We start from the raw sequence: 13,970 nt of genomic DNA, 5'->3' as shown, positions 1-13,970 counted from the left end.
CCCTCCATACCTCCGATTTGCAATGGACAAATAAATCCTCTCCACCAGTCCCCACTTCAACCCGAAAGTACCATCTGAATTCCACAAGAATGCAACTATCAGGTTACCTACATTCTTCCAGAATGCCAGCTCCCCAGCGGAAAGAGCATTACACTCCCTGGATGTTAAAAGGGCATTAAATTACTATCTGGAATGGACAAAATCCTTTTAGAGTGGCAAGGCTGCTCTTTATCGTTTTTAGACCTTCAAACAAGGGGAAAGCTATCACAAAGCAGGGCATCGCAGGGTGGATATCCTTCGCTAGTTCCTTCTGCCATGCAAAGGCCAACAGGCCACTGCAGAGTACAGCCAGGGCACATTCTACAAGGGCTACAGTGGCTTCTGCGGCCCTCTGGTCGGGAGTGCCCATCAAAGACCTTTGCCAGGCAGCAACATTGGCAGTGCCCCACGCACTCACTAGGCACTACTTCCTGCAACAACAGCACACGGAAGATGTGCAAATGGGACGAGCAGTCCTTCAACGGCTGTTCCTGTAAGGTAAGGCCTGCAGCTTCCTGGGTTCTTGTTAGTTATGTATGTGTACTTCTTGCATGGGCTCAGAACGCACAGGTTTTTCATGTCTTTGTTTGCCTGGCTTTTCTGCTGCAGTCATGTATACTGCTATAAAATCTATTTGCAGCATGTGAATCTATGAAAGATCCAATGCTTGCGAAGGGAGTAGTTTCTTACCTGTAACTCATTCCTCCAGCGTTGGTATCTTTCATAGATTCACATGCACTCTTTGGCCTTCCCCTCCAGGCAAACATCCTCTTCAGGGGGTTATCCTCCATCTTGAGTGGTTAAAATCAGAGGGGAAACTGCTGGGGCGGAGCTACATACTCGACATCCTATTGGTAGGGACCAAAAGCACCCACCACGACGTTGATGGGAAGGTGTCAAATGTTTTTCCAGACGAAAGTACTCAATTAAAGTAATCAGGGGTTCCCTGCCTGACGACTGGTTAACATTCACAGCATGTGAATCTATGAAAGCTAGCAACGCTGGAGAAATGGAGTTACAGGTAAGAAACTACTCCCTTCAGAGTCACTTGCCTTTTATGGATGAGGCTTTGACAGTAAAATCGGCACCAGTTTGCTTGCAGGTATGAGTAATTGGTCTATGTGCTACTCAACTGCGAATAAAAACACAGAAGACTTGCATGGTTATGCTGACAATATGATGTAGTGAGGGGAAATATATTTCTTTAAATGTACAATTCACCCATAAAATAAATTGCACGACATTAAGAAAAGGCAGAGTGGCCAAAATATAATGTGGAGTTGGAAGTGTTGAAAATGGGATCTATGTGATCACATTTTGAAAAAAAAAAAAAGAAATCCTGAGGACGAAAATACCTTAAAAAAAATATGTACATGCGGGGGAGACTACTCCCAACGCTTGCACCCGCCATTACCCTTTCATGTGTATTATTACCCTTACACACCCCCAACATATATATGCAGCGAAATGCAGCATTTTCCATTCAGCATTTTTAGTCTCCAAATTTTTATGTTATGTGTTTTTGGTACGATACCTTGAAACGTCTGGATTTTTGACTAGTTATGTGGTTGAAGGGGTCAAATACGTTGAGAACAATTAATTGTATGTAAACTCAATCTCTGTCTACTTAAATGATAGAAACGTAGAGTTTGCTAGAAAGGTGAATCCAGAGTGCCAAGGGTACTGGAAATAAAACTTGCCAAAAAATTTGCTAAAGGCCAGATTTTGGGAGCCAATTAGCTTGGAGAAGCTAGGGGATTATGGCTGTAACATCAGTCCTGGTTCTCAAAGATTGTACCCCCTTTTTAATCTCCAAACAGAATCAGAGCGTTGACATTGAAACTCATGTGTTGAGTATGCTGCCAGCTTTTTTGAAGGTGTATGCTTTGCCGATTGTCGCTCAGTCTTCCTTGCAGAATGTCCGCATCCTGATCCTCTCCGTGACTTCTGCACTCTTCTCCAGGGACTCAGATGTTTGTACCTCATAGCATATCTCTCTATCTCAGTCCATCCATTCTTGAAGGTCTCATAGCTAATTCTTTTCAGAGCAAGGGTTTACAGTAGCATCTTTTGGTATAGATGGCTGTTAAGCACCTGGTGGTTCCCCCATTGCTACATGAACATTGAGGCTTAAGCCTGTTTTGGGGATGACTAGGTTGTATGTGAATCGTTTGTCAACATTCTGTTCAAGAGCTCATTCGTACTTCTACAGGAATAATGGTTCCCCTTGTGAATCCACTGGATACCCCACTATCCCACTTGCTTGTAGGTTGAGCTTGCACATATTGCTTCAATGGCTCTTTTCTGGGGAGGGTTTGGACATGCAATGTTTGTTCTGTGCCTTTTTGTGAAGTGTTCTGGGGTGCTGCTCCTAGAGTGCGACATAGTATGGCTATAGCTTTAAGAAGAGTGCTGTTCTTTGAAACAATGAATCTCACTGTCACTCTAGATACGGTACTATGAATTTCACCACCCACTGGCCCAAGGGCATTGGAGTGAATGGTCTTGTCTGAAGTTTGCCAGCATTCCAACATCTTGCTTACAAGTCTTTTTGTACTACGTGTCATTATCAGATTGAAGACTCTGAGAGGAAGCAAATTGATGACCTGAAGGAAGAAGAGCGGAAGAGAACCGCTGAGGAGCTGGACAAGTGGAAGGAGCAGAAAAGGATGGAAGAGGAGCAGAAGGAGCAATTGCGTAAAGAAAGGAAAAAAAAAGAAGAGGAAAGAAGAACAGAGGCAAAAATCAAAGCTAATGCAGCGAGCAAACCAAGAACTGTACTTGCTGGAGGTATTATGGCTACCGTTGCTAAGGGTCCGAAATATATTGAGTGCATGGGATGTATAGATTTGGGAGTGTGTTCATGAAAGACTTAGTATTTCTAGAGGATTTGGTATAGCGCCGTGTGCCAGACAAGGGCAGTTTCAGGATTGCCTGGAAGGAGGACCTGGGTGAGAGCTCAGTAACAGTTAGAGGAAGAACATTGGCCTTCTTTGAAAGCTGTCAGAATACATTGATTTTAGGTCCATTCTTTAGTAGGTTGGTTTTTCAGCAGAAGACCATGTGGTGCTTTCTCACTCAAAATCCTTCATAGCCAAAAGGCTTTGGGGACCAACTAATTTAGAAGAATTTTGTACCCCTGTTTTTAATGTGGTCGCAGTTTGCAAATGTGCTTGGAGCAGTTCCTTAGTAGGCCCAATGTCTGTGGTAAAGAGTATGAAGTTCGGATGCTGTGCTGCTGGTGAGAGAGACGATTATGGCTCCACAAGGATAATGAAAGGCTCAGTGGTCGAGGGCCAGGCAAATAAGTGCTGTAGGGTTCTATGTCTTTTTTTTATCTACCTGAAAGATTTGCAACAGAGTAACTGTACAGTCACGACTGTGTGATCAAAGAAGATCTTGAAAAAAATGTACAAGTCCTGTGAGTGAGAACGTTGAAACAGTGTTTCTTTTGCCACAATGTTGACCTATTGCCCAAAGGGCACTGTGGTTCTTACAGCATTCTCAAAGGCCAGACATTAACACCGAGCTGTAGAGCATTCAAAGCAGAATGCCCGATGTGTAGTTTCTAAAGCACCATTCACTCTTGTTCTAACTGAAAGTAGATACTGACATTGTTATGGCTACTGAAGAGGACAAGTGTGAATATAATGGGTTCAACCTGAAAAACTATGAAAACCATACAGGGTGGAAACCATAACCTCTGACCTGAGTTGACTTGTGAGACAAATGCATAGTGTAATAAGCTACTGATACTTTGACTAATACTATAATTAAGCTTTTATTTCCTCTTGGATTATGACACGTTTTTCTCACGAGATCGGTGTGGACACGCTTTGGCCAAATTCAAAGTGGAAACTGCCTAGTGAGTGGTTATCAGCCACGTTATCTGCTGTGGGTCAGACTTTTACTGGTCGCTGTCGTCAGTCCTTCTTCGAATTTTCTGAATATGTCTACAAGCTGCTGTACTTGTATGAGGATCTGAAAGCATTTTCAACTTTAGGGACCAGGTTCATGATTTTACCCATTATTCTGTTTTTCATTTATGACTTCTTGATTTATAAAGTGAGGTTTAGGAAACCAATGCAATTGTGAATTGATCGTCCACCATAAAATAATTCTAAATGTCTGCTGAAGAGGATACCAATATTTGCGCACTAGTTTTAACTAAAGTTCCATGGCGTTTATATGTGTGATTGGATTTTCAACATCGAATGTTAACTTTTTCTGTCCACCTGCTTGCAATACCACTGAACCTCCATTGTAATTACGGTCATATAACTGAGTGAGGCCCATAAAGAACCAAACACAATTCTTAGCTTACAATGGGTTTTATTTAACACTTAAATGTTCTCTTCTGGGTAAAACCTAGAGCTTAAGGTGTCATGACAGTATTTTTCCAGCACTTCCAACAGTGAGGATTTCTTTATAAAGTGCATAAGGTGTTCTCGCTCTCACCCTCTCACTCTCCGGTTCTCGCCTGTTGCAATTGCTGCATCTTCTCCACAAGCTGTAGGTAATAGTGGAGTTCACTTTTCAGTGAACCACCTGGGTTTGCCTTCCCCACTTTCAACAAGCAAGTTTAAAAGGACTCTTGTCACCTCCCTTTCTTAGGGTCTTGACTTCTTCCCTATGTATCACTTCTCTAGTTCTGGTGCTACTTTTTCTCAACGCTACACTACATGCTTGTTCTTCCCGCACTTTGAGCTCGAGTCCTTCAGATTGGGGTCTAACGCTATGCCCTTCCTTGGGCCAATCGCACCTTCTCATTTCTTCCTGATTTTGCTTCCTCCCGACTCATCTCTATAATCATCTCCTGATGTCTGCCTGTAACCCCCTCCTAATGGCTGAACGCCCTTGACCCAACGCCACTAAACATCCTGCTCCTGATTTCCTAAACCTGCCTTCACTTGATTTCCCAAACCAAACTCCTCTTGATGTGTTATCTTCCAACTGCCCTCCAACACCTCTTATGACCACCCTCCCTCCAAACTCCTACTGCCGGCTCCTAATCCAAACATGCACACTGTCCTGTTTGCAACTGGGGTTTATATAATGACTCCATTCCTCCCCTGGAACCTGTACATACAGCCTCTGATTAGCTTTGTGAGTTCTGTCTCCTCTGGCTGCGAGCATGTGCATTCGGTTAACCTTAATGGTAAGCAACACAGGTGGTAGGAGCTGGTGGTGTCGCTTTAGAGTACACACTAACCTTGTGGCGTATCTCCCTGACCTCTGTGTTTTCTGTCATTTTTTGGAATTGGTAGATGTCTTCAATATATCGCAAAGTCTCTTCACGCAGCACCTTTTTTACAGTATGTTCAGTTTGGGATTTAAGTGACCATGTGGGATTACTTTGGGTCACGTATACATCTTTTCGCATTGGTTATGGCCCCTTGCTAGAGTCATTATTTATTGTCTTTTTTCAGCATATGTAAGTTACCGGTTGTTTCCTTCACTCTAGCTATTTGATATCTAAACATGACATGATGAGCATAGTGTGAGGAATCAGAAATGCAAGACGGATCCAAAAGTTATAGATTCCGCAAGATTTGACATTTATTAAAATAAAAAGAGGTTAGATAAATGCCCATCTTTCCATAACTTAACGGGAATATCCCTACCAAGCAAACTAAAACTAAAGAAAGATGACCTAGTAGCCAACAGTCCCTGACTCCGACACTCGTACATAAAACAAAAGTGTACAAGGAATAGTTGGCGGTCTTCTGTTCAACAAAACAGTGCAAAAGTTCAAAGTTAGGCTTTTTAGAAAGTACTCCTTGTGACCAGCGTTGGATTCCCTTCTGAGGGGTAAAAAATGGGAGGCGGACAACTTTGTAAAGAGTTCTAAAAATGTGCCTTTTTATTAAAGAAAAAGGTTGGCTAAACACCTCACTATCCCTACCCCGACGATGATTTCCCTGCCCAAAATAAATTAAAGGAAACACTCTAACAAAAGGATATCTGTCACTCGCACATATACATTCAATAAAGCAATAAGGAAATGCATGGCAGTTCAGTTCAATAAATATATATAACATGTAATCAAATTCACAATATGCACAATTTTACCATTGTCTCATAACCTGGGTGAATTTTCCCTTCCCCAGATCTAAGCAAGCTTTTGCTCGTTATTTCAAAAGAAAATAAGCAAACCCTGGTTTGATACAAATGTTCTAATGCAGTTTTGAGGATGGATTTGCCGTAAAGTTCCAACACAGTTTTGAGGAATTAAAACTTGATAACAAAAAGGTTAGTTGATTCAATGATGCACCAAAAGAAGTAGCATGTTCCAACTCCTCCTAGAGTAAGAACCAGTCTCACATTGGTCTTTGTCAAATAAACACTAACAATAGTCTTTGTCAGGATGATTTGCCACAAGTTTTGTTTTCTGAGATATGTACCTCCTGCGCAGTAGGTTTGCACACTTCTTCTTTCAATGTCACAATTAACTTGTGTTGTCTTTGTTAGAACCACAGTTCAGCACTTTATTATCACCTGGTTGACTCCTGTGCCAGGCCTTCTACTTCCACAACTTGTTATACAGCTGTCAGAAGCCACACTTCCCGGTGTGGCTTGATGGTGTGATGCTGTGAACATCTGAATGTTCTCCCACGTGTTTAGGTCCCTTCCTCTAATCAAATGCCTGCCCGCTTAAGTGTTGCCTCTCCACTCTCCACTACAAACTGATGTCTTGCGGCGCACTCTTTGGGAGATTTTCTCGCAGAGTGTGTAAGTGACTAGAGAGTTTTCTGAGCATCAGCCACCCACCTTTGTTGGATTTCGGCAATACTCATTAGACCCGGCTTTGACCTGTTACTTGTCTTCCCACCCTCTCGCTGAGAGCCTTCTATTTTCCTTTTGGGTTATGGTAGCCGGTGGTGGAACTCATTAAGCTTCGGCCATCTATTTTTTAGTTTGCCGGCGGTACATTGATTCCCCACTTTCTCCCACTCACTGTCGGGTACTTGTATTTGTATTTGAACATTTGTAACGCGCTCTTAACGGACCAAACCGTATAATGGCACAGCTGGCAGTGTGAACGGGGTCACAACTTCAGAGCCTTATAGTTGGTTGCAGCAATTATATTCCGCCGATATATATTCTTGAGATGGTATTGACAAGACAGAGGGTACCACAAGTGAGACTCTAATTCCCCAAAGGAATTGACTATCACAAGTGGTGACTGCTAGGGGGAGACGTCTCCAAGAGACTAAAACAAGTATATCGGGGGATGAAAACGGAGATGTAACAGAAGATCCTGTTAAGCAGGGCGATCTTGACCACACATGGAATGGAGATCCTAGTGGAGCTGGCGCTGAACCTGTTGGTCCTCCGGTGCTCATGTTCCCGCAGCCTGGTTTTGACAAAGGGGGGATAGCCGCTACATTGCCTGTCGATACCTTGGGGCTAAATGGTGAGAAATCTGAGATGGAACCGCTTAGTTCTACTCAATGGTAGCAAAGGAGGGATACAATTGTTGTTGATCTACTCCAGTGTAGAAACATTTATGATTTTGGCTTATGGCTGGACTTAGTGGACACCGTAGCGACACTGGTGCAGCCCTTTATGATGGATAATTCATGTCAAGCAGAACCATCTCTGGATGCAGAGGTTATTAATACTAATTTTCAAATCTCGCAGCAGGAATCTGGTATGCCAGCTATCAATAAATATCTAACAGCTGATTTGTCAGAACAAAGCTTAGGGTCTGAAGATAAAGCCAGTCAGACTGAGCTGAATGTCTCTATTATGCTGGAGTTGCTGTAACCTGCAAATATGAAGCAATCCTACCCGAACACTATTGATCTACCTGTGTCTGGAGCCATCGTAAGGCAAGCTCATGTTGGGGCACTGATATCTAATGTGGAACTGGGTCCAGGTTTTCCTTGTGTCGACTTCCGTTATCTGTCTAAAACCAAACCCAGTCCCTTTAAGGTTTCACGTCTTAGTAAATTGCAGATGCGATATATTGCAGGCAAGTCCCTGTGAGAACTTGTCTTGGACCAAAAAAATCTTATTACTAACGTTATGCCACCAGCAGGGCCTTAACCCAGTGAAGCCCTCAGAAATAAGGTCTTGCCGGACTTCGACAAAGAATTGGACCATGTATTGTTAGTTCTGATTTCAAGGCTCTGTGGAGGATGAAGATTGGTGGATGGTGCACTCCAGCTAGTGGTGACTGTGTAATCATTGGTTGCGGTTGCACCAACCTTCCTATCTTTCTAGCCAATTGTAATCACTTCATGGACCCACCATCGAAACTGAAATTGATTATAGATCGTGGGTAGTGTTTATCCTTTTCTTTGTACCTGGTTCTAGACACTAGCTTATTTTGCTCCTTTATTGTAGCGCTGTTTGTTTTGATTTGTTTGTATTTTTGTTGTTGTGCGTACTAAGTCCCATGGGCGTGTTGTGCTTTATAAGAAATAAATAATAATAATATACTCGTCTACCCGCTCAATGCTTCACAAAACAGTGTGCTTCAGTGGTAACTGCCAACTTGGAACACACAAGGTTTCTTTGGCATTAATCTTTAAACTAATTTTGGGGAAACAAGGAATTGCATTAGTGCTCTTTAGTAATCCTTGGTAACTATGCTCCTCTCTCTCTGGCTAACCTTGTCCAGAAGGGCAGCCCATGTGCCACCTTTCTTTCCCATCTACACCAACAAATAAGTAATAACCAAGATATGGTATCGCTTTGCTTCTGTCTTGGCTTTGGTAATGTGTGTTTGTCAATTGGTGATCTGCACTTCACAACATATGAGTAGCAAGTCTGACAACTCTTGGGTTCCCCAATGTTCCCCTCTTGCCTTGAACAACATTTATTGGAGCTCATTCCGGGTCTGTCGGTAATCGTGCTGGTAAAACCGGCAGGTTGCCGCCGGACCCGTAATGAATAACTGGCGCCTGACTTCCCGGTGCCACCGGGCTATTCTAAGTCCGGCGGCCGTGAAGTGAGGCGACGGTAATTTTCTAATTCCCCATTCCCATTGAGTACTATTGGACTCAATGAGAATGGGGAACACTGAAGCACCAGCACCATTAATAACGGAGGCGGTGCTTCCGTGAAACTCCGTGGGCGGGTGCAGGTCCGCCCGCCAGGTCTGACCCTGGTGGACGGGTCGGTACCCGCCCTCAGAGTCTTACTATGCCGGTCAGAAACACCGTTGCCAGTAGGCGTACCGGTGTTTTCGGACCAGCACAGTCAGAATGAGGCCCATTGTATTGATATTGTTGAGTTTTTTAATGCTCTTGGCTTGGGTACTACTTGTAGACTCTGGGTTTTAATAAAGCTTCTCCATGGGTTTTTTTTGGCCTGCCACCAACTTGCATGCCTGCTTGCATATTCATTTTGATTCAGCAAATGCAACGTTGTTTTTAAACAGTTTGGTATTCAGAATTGTAAATAGTACTACTTTCACTCGCGCACGAGTGAAGCTGCCTGCTGTGAACATGCGGATAGCGCCTGAGCACTCTGGACTCACTTGCACACCATGAACTCACCCGGTAAGCTGCTCACTGCTCCTCCGCTTTGTAGTCGCAGGTCTTCGGTTGCTGTGGCTTTCAACAGTCAGGCAAACAGTCTCTTCGAATGGATTGTGTCTTCCCACGTATTTCTCATCTATGATAGTCGTATCTCACCAGCTTCGCTGCTTCAGATTTTTTTTTTTTCAGCAGAGGGTGCTGTGCCCGAGGTCGTGCCGTCTTATGTCCCTCGAGGGCTGCCGTGGCGTGTCGACGTCACCAGTAGTACAAATAGCTTGTGCCGTGCCTGTTGGCTTCAGTTCCATTTTTCTGAGCTTCGCTTCAAGACAACGGCGCACTACAAAAAAATTCCTCTTCATCTACCCATTCGACCCCTACATCGGGTTTTAAAAAGTGTCATGAGTGTGGGGCAAAAATGTCCATCACAGACCCTCACTGTGTATGCTGTTGATGTCTGGGTAAAGACCATTGAACCAACCCTTCGCGAACAAAAATGTAAATTGGTGGTGGGAGGGAAGCTTCGAAGGGCTCTTCGAAGAAATACAAAAAAACGGGGAGTCCAGAGACTCCACTCGGCACAAACATCCGAAGAGGTCTCGATTGAGAAGTCGGTCGAGACATTCTTTGACTTTTTCTTCTTCTAAGAAGTCGAAGAAAATACTTCACAGGTCTCCCTCTTCGTCATCAGACACCTCTACAGAGGTTATACGATGCATGATTAGGTTGGATTCCCCCAGCAAGTGGAATGCTTTCAGGGTGGAAATGAAGCAAATCTTTGAGAACGCAGCCTCGATCCCATCAAGAGCCTCACAAGAGTCAGACGAGAACCGATTCGATCTCCGGTTCCGTCAAAGAAACATAAAACGTCGAGACTATTGACGACTTAATCAGCGCCGATCGCTTTGACGCTGAAGTCAAAGGCATCTCCATCAAAGAAACCGTTGATGCCTTCCATGGTTCCTTCGAAATCCCTTGAGGCAAATTCTGGTACAGGAAACAATCTACAAACCTGTACCGAGGCCTGACCTTTTTTTAATTTTTGAATAGGAAAGTGACTGTGAGGAGGATATTTCTCCGTTGGGAGTGAAATATGGCTCTAAGTTCCTGAGGAACTAATTGACCCTGAGTCAAAGTTGAAAGACCTCTGCGACTCCCTCCACTCTGCCAGTGGTCTTGATACGTCACCAGAGTTGGAGTTTTCAAAACCTGACCCTTCAGAACACTCTTATTCAGGGTACAGGAACCTTCTGAACAAGGTGACTGAATTCATGGGTTGGAGCCGAGCCTCACCAACCTTCGATCAGGATGATATGACCGACATCCGGGATTAGGGTCTGCAAAAAAGACCCAGTTCTACCCTTCCATAGGGCCCTACAAAGGAAGGTAGAAGCTAACTGGGAGACTCCTGAGTCTGATTCAGCTATTAATAGGCTCTTTACCAGAAAGTATAGACCATCTTCCAGTGACCCTGATTATCTCGGGAAACCCCCTACACCTGAAAGCCTGGTGATCTAGGCTACGACTTCTTCTAGAAAGTCAGCCTATCCCTTTATTTCCCCAGATAGAGAGGATAAGAAGGTGGACGCTTGGGCCCACTAGGTGTTTACCTCGGGCAGTATGGCCCGAAAGTCCACAAATGTCACCTGTACCCTAGCCAGGTTTACCCATACCCTGTGGGACTGTATTAAAGGGGTGGCTGAACATATTCCAGAAGGCAAAGAAAGGGAAGGCTTTCTGAATATAATAAAGGATGTCAAGGAGGTGATGGGGGAGTGTCTCCAAGCAGGGCCGGATACTGCTGACAGCATCAGCAGATCCATGGCTGCAAGCACGGTACTGCACAGATTTACGTGGTTGAGAAAGTTGGGGTTTGCACCGAACGTGCAGGCCAGGCTTCTCAACATGCCTTTCGACGGCTCGAGGTTGTTCAGCAGCAAGACGGACAAAAGCTTAGAGAAGCTGCAGATCTCCAGGGCGGCGGCTAAGTCCCTTAGTGCCTCCATTCGGCAACCTTATCAACCTTATTCGGACTCATCTTCCTGGAGAGGTTGTTCCTTTCGTTACTACTCCTCCTTTGGTAGAGGAAAAGGACAGGCTGTACAGAAAGGACAAAGGAAATTCCCTCGTGGTTGACGAGGAAGGAGTGCTAAAACAGCCTCAGCAGTGTCCTCTTTGCCCTCAGCCGCTGCTGCAGCCGCCTCTAAGCCACTCTGAGGCCTTAGCCCACAAGACCCCGGTGGGAGGCAGACTCTCTCTGCATCCGAACGAATGGCAGGGCATTACTTTAGATGTTTGGGCACTGGAAACAATGTCCCAAGGTTACTGCCTTCCTTTTCTTTAGAGACCTTGGGATCATCCACCGGGAGCCAGCTCTATCAAAATTCCAGATCGGCTCCTTGTGCAGGAGATATTAACCCTGCTAGAGAAAGGTGCAATATAACATGTACTTATAGCGGAGAGGAACAAGGGTTGGTAGTCCTTATTTTCCCACCCCCAAGAAGAACAGAGGACTGAGACCCATCTTGGACTTAAGAAACTTGAACAAGTTCCTCAGGAAGTACAAGTTCAAGATGGTCACACTTTCTCAGATCCTTCAGGCTCTCCAACTCCAAGACTGGTTGGTATCCTTGGACCTTGAGGATGCTTACTTTTTCATGTTCCAATCCATCACAAGCACAGAGAGTACCTGAGGTTCGCGGTTGGCGGCTCTCATTATCAGTTTCGAGCTCTGCCATTAGGGCTGACCCCCGCTCGAGGGTTTTCACCAAATTGATGGCAGTGAGTCTCAGGGGAAGGGGGATTCACGTCTAACCATACCTGGATGATTGGTTAATCAGGGCTTGTTCACCCGAACAGGCCCAGGAACATCTGAGGATCACCTGCCACTTCTTTCACCAACTGGGCTTCTCCCTTGATTACAAGAAGTCCCATATGATACCATTTCAAAAGCTCCAGTTCATCGAAGTGGTCTTGGATACTTCCTCAGGGAAAGCCTTGCCTCCCGAGGTGAGAGCTCAATACATTCTGCAGATGGCAACACAATTCCAAAACGCCAAGCGTCTACCGGCCTATGATTTTCTGAGGTTGCTCGACCTCATGGCATCCTGCATTTTTCTGGTGCCAGAGGCCAGATTGAGAATGAGATCCCTTCAATGGGCCCTCAGGACTCCGTGGTCCCAGTTTTCAGGGAATATGTCAGATCTTCTGCAGGTTCAGAGCAGAGTTGTTCAAGACCTTCTATGGTGGGCTTGCAAGGACAATATTCTCAAGGGAGAACCTTTTTGGCAACCATGGCCAGAGATTACTGTGGTGACAGACGCCTCCCTCACGGGGTGGGTTGCCCAATCCAACGATCTGACAGTCAGCGGTTGTTGGTCTCCATCGGAGTCCAAACTACACATCAACCCTTTGGAGCTGAGGGCGGTCAGACTAGCGCTGAAGGCCTTCCTGCCATCTGTACGAGGAAAGCATGTCCTGATAATGACGGACAACACGGTGGCCATGTACTACCTGAACAAGAGAGGAGGCGTAGGATCACTACCACTGTGCAGAGAGGCAATGCAGCTCTGGTTCTGGGCAATACAAGAAGGAATCTCTCTGTTGGTGGTTCACCCAGCCAGAGAGCAGAACAAAGTGGCGGACGCTCTGAGCAGGCAGAGCAAAGTCTGCCACGAGTGGGAACCAGCTCAGGACGTCCTTCAAGAGATCTTCACCCTTTGGGAATTCCTCAAGTGGATCTGTTCGCGACCGAAAGTGCGAACCGTATTGCTCAAGGGAATTTCCTCCGAGAGGAGCTCTAGGGGACGCGTTCATAGTGGACTGGGAATTTCCACACCTGTACATGTTTCCTCCAGTCACTGTCATTCCTCATGTAATCAGGAGGTTGAGAAAGTTCAGGAAAACCATGATCCTATTGGGCCCGGAGGACGTGGTACCCAGACATTCTGGACAAGTCCATCTGCCCTCCAGTACGTCTTCCACAAAGAGAGGATCTTCTCTCGCAAGAGGAAGGTCGGGTTCTCCATCCAGAGGTCAAGACACTGAACCTTCAGGCATGGTTTCTGAGAGGCTGAGATATAAGGATTGGGACCTCTGGGCCGACTTAATGGAGATTTTGCTTTCGGCCAGAAGGCCAGCTACAAAATCTTTGCACCGGCGTTGTTGGAATAAGTTCAGTAACTGGTGCAAGGACAAGAATGTGGATTCTTTTCAATGTGGTACTCTTATAGTGCCGTCCTTCCGGTTTAGGTCGAAATGACCGAAAACAAAAAGGTCGAAACGACCAAAAGTTCTAAAAATGCTACCACCAAAGGATCGAACACCAAAAGTTTGATCCTCTGGTGGTAGAATTAAAAAAAAAAAAAAAAAACGGGACACGTCGTTGGGGAAAAAAAACAAAAAAACAGGGGCTACGGGGGTGTCCCCCGCTTTGCCCCGCTC

At 45.1% G+C, this 13,970-nt stretch overlaps 1 protein-coding gene across 1 annotated transcript in view; it reads left to right on the top strand.

The window, feature by feature from the left end:
• The window catches only part of DNAAF4 (dynein axonemal assembly factor 4), a 283,086-nt gene that overhangs the window by 159,568 nt on the left and 109,548 nt on the right, over positions 1–13,970 (top strand). The window contains exon 4 of the mRNA XM_069624878.1: positions 2,613–2,829. Coding sequence (XP_069480979.1) covers positions 2,613–2,829 — 217 coding nt within the window. The remainder of the gene's footprint in view (positions 1–2,612; positions 2,830–13,970) is intronic.

The sequence above is a fragment of the Ambystoma mexicanum genome, chromosome 11 (genome assembly GCF_040938575.1).
Source record: "Ambystoma mexicanum isolate Mex_15411 chromosome 11, UKY_AmexF1_1, whole genome shotgun sequence".
Lineage (NCBI taxonomy): Eukaryota > Metazoa > Chordata > Amphibia > Caudata > Ambystomatidae > Ambystoma > Ambystoma mexicanum.
The sequence above is the reverse complement of the archived record's forward strand: the minus strand, read 5'-3'. Positions and strand labels throughout refer to the sequence as shown.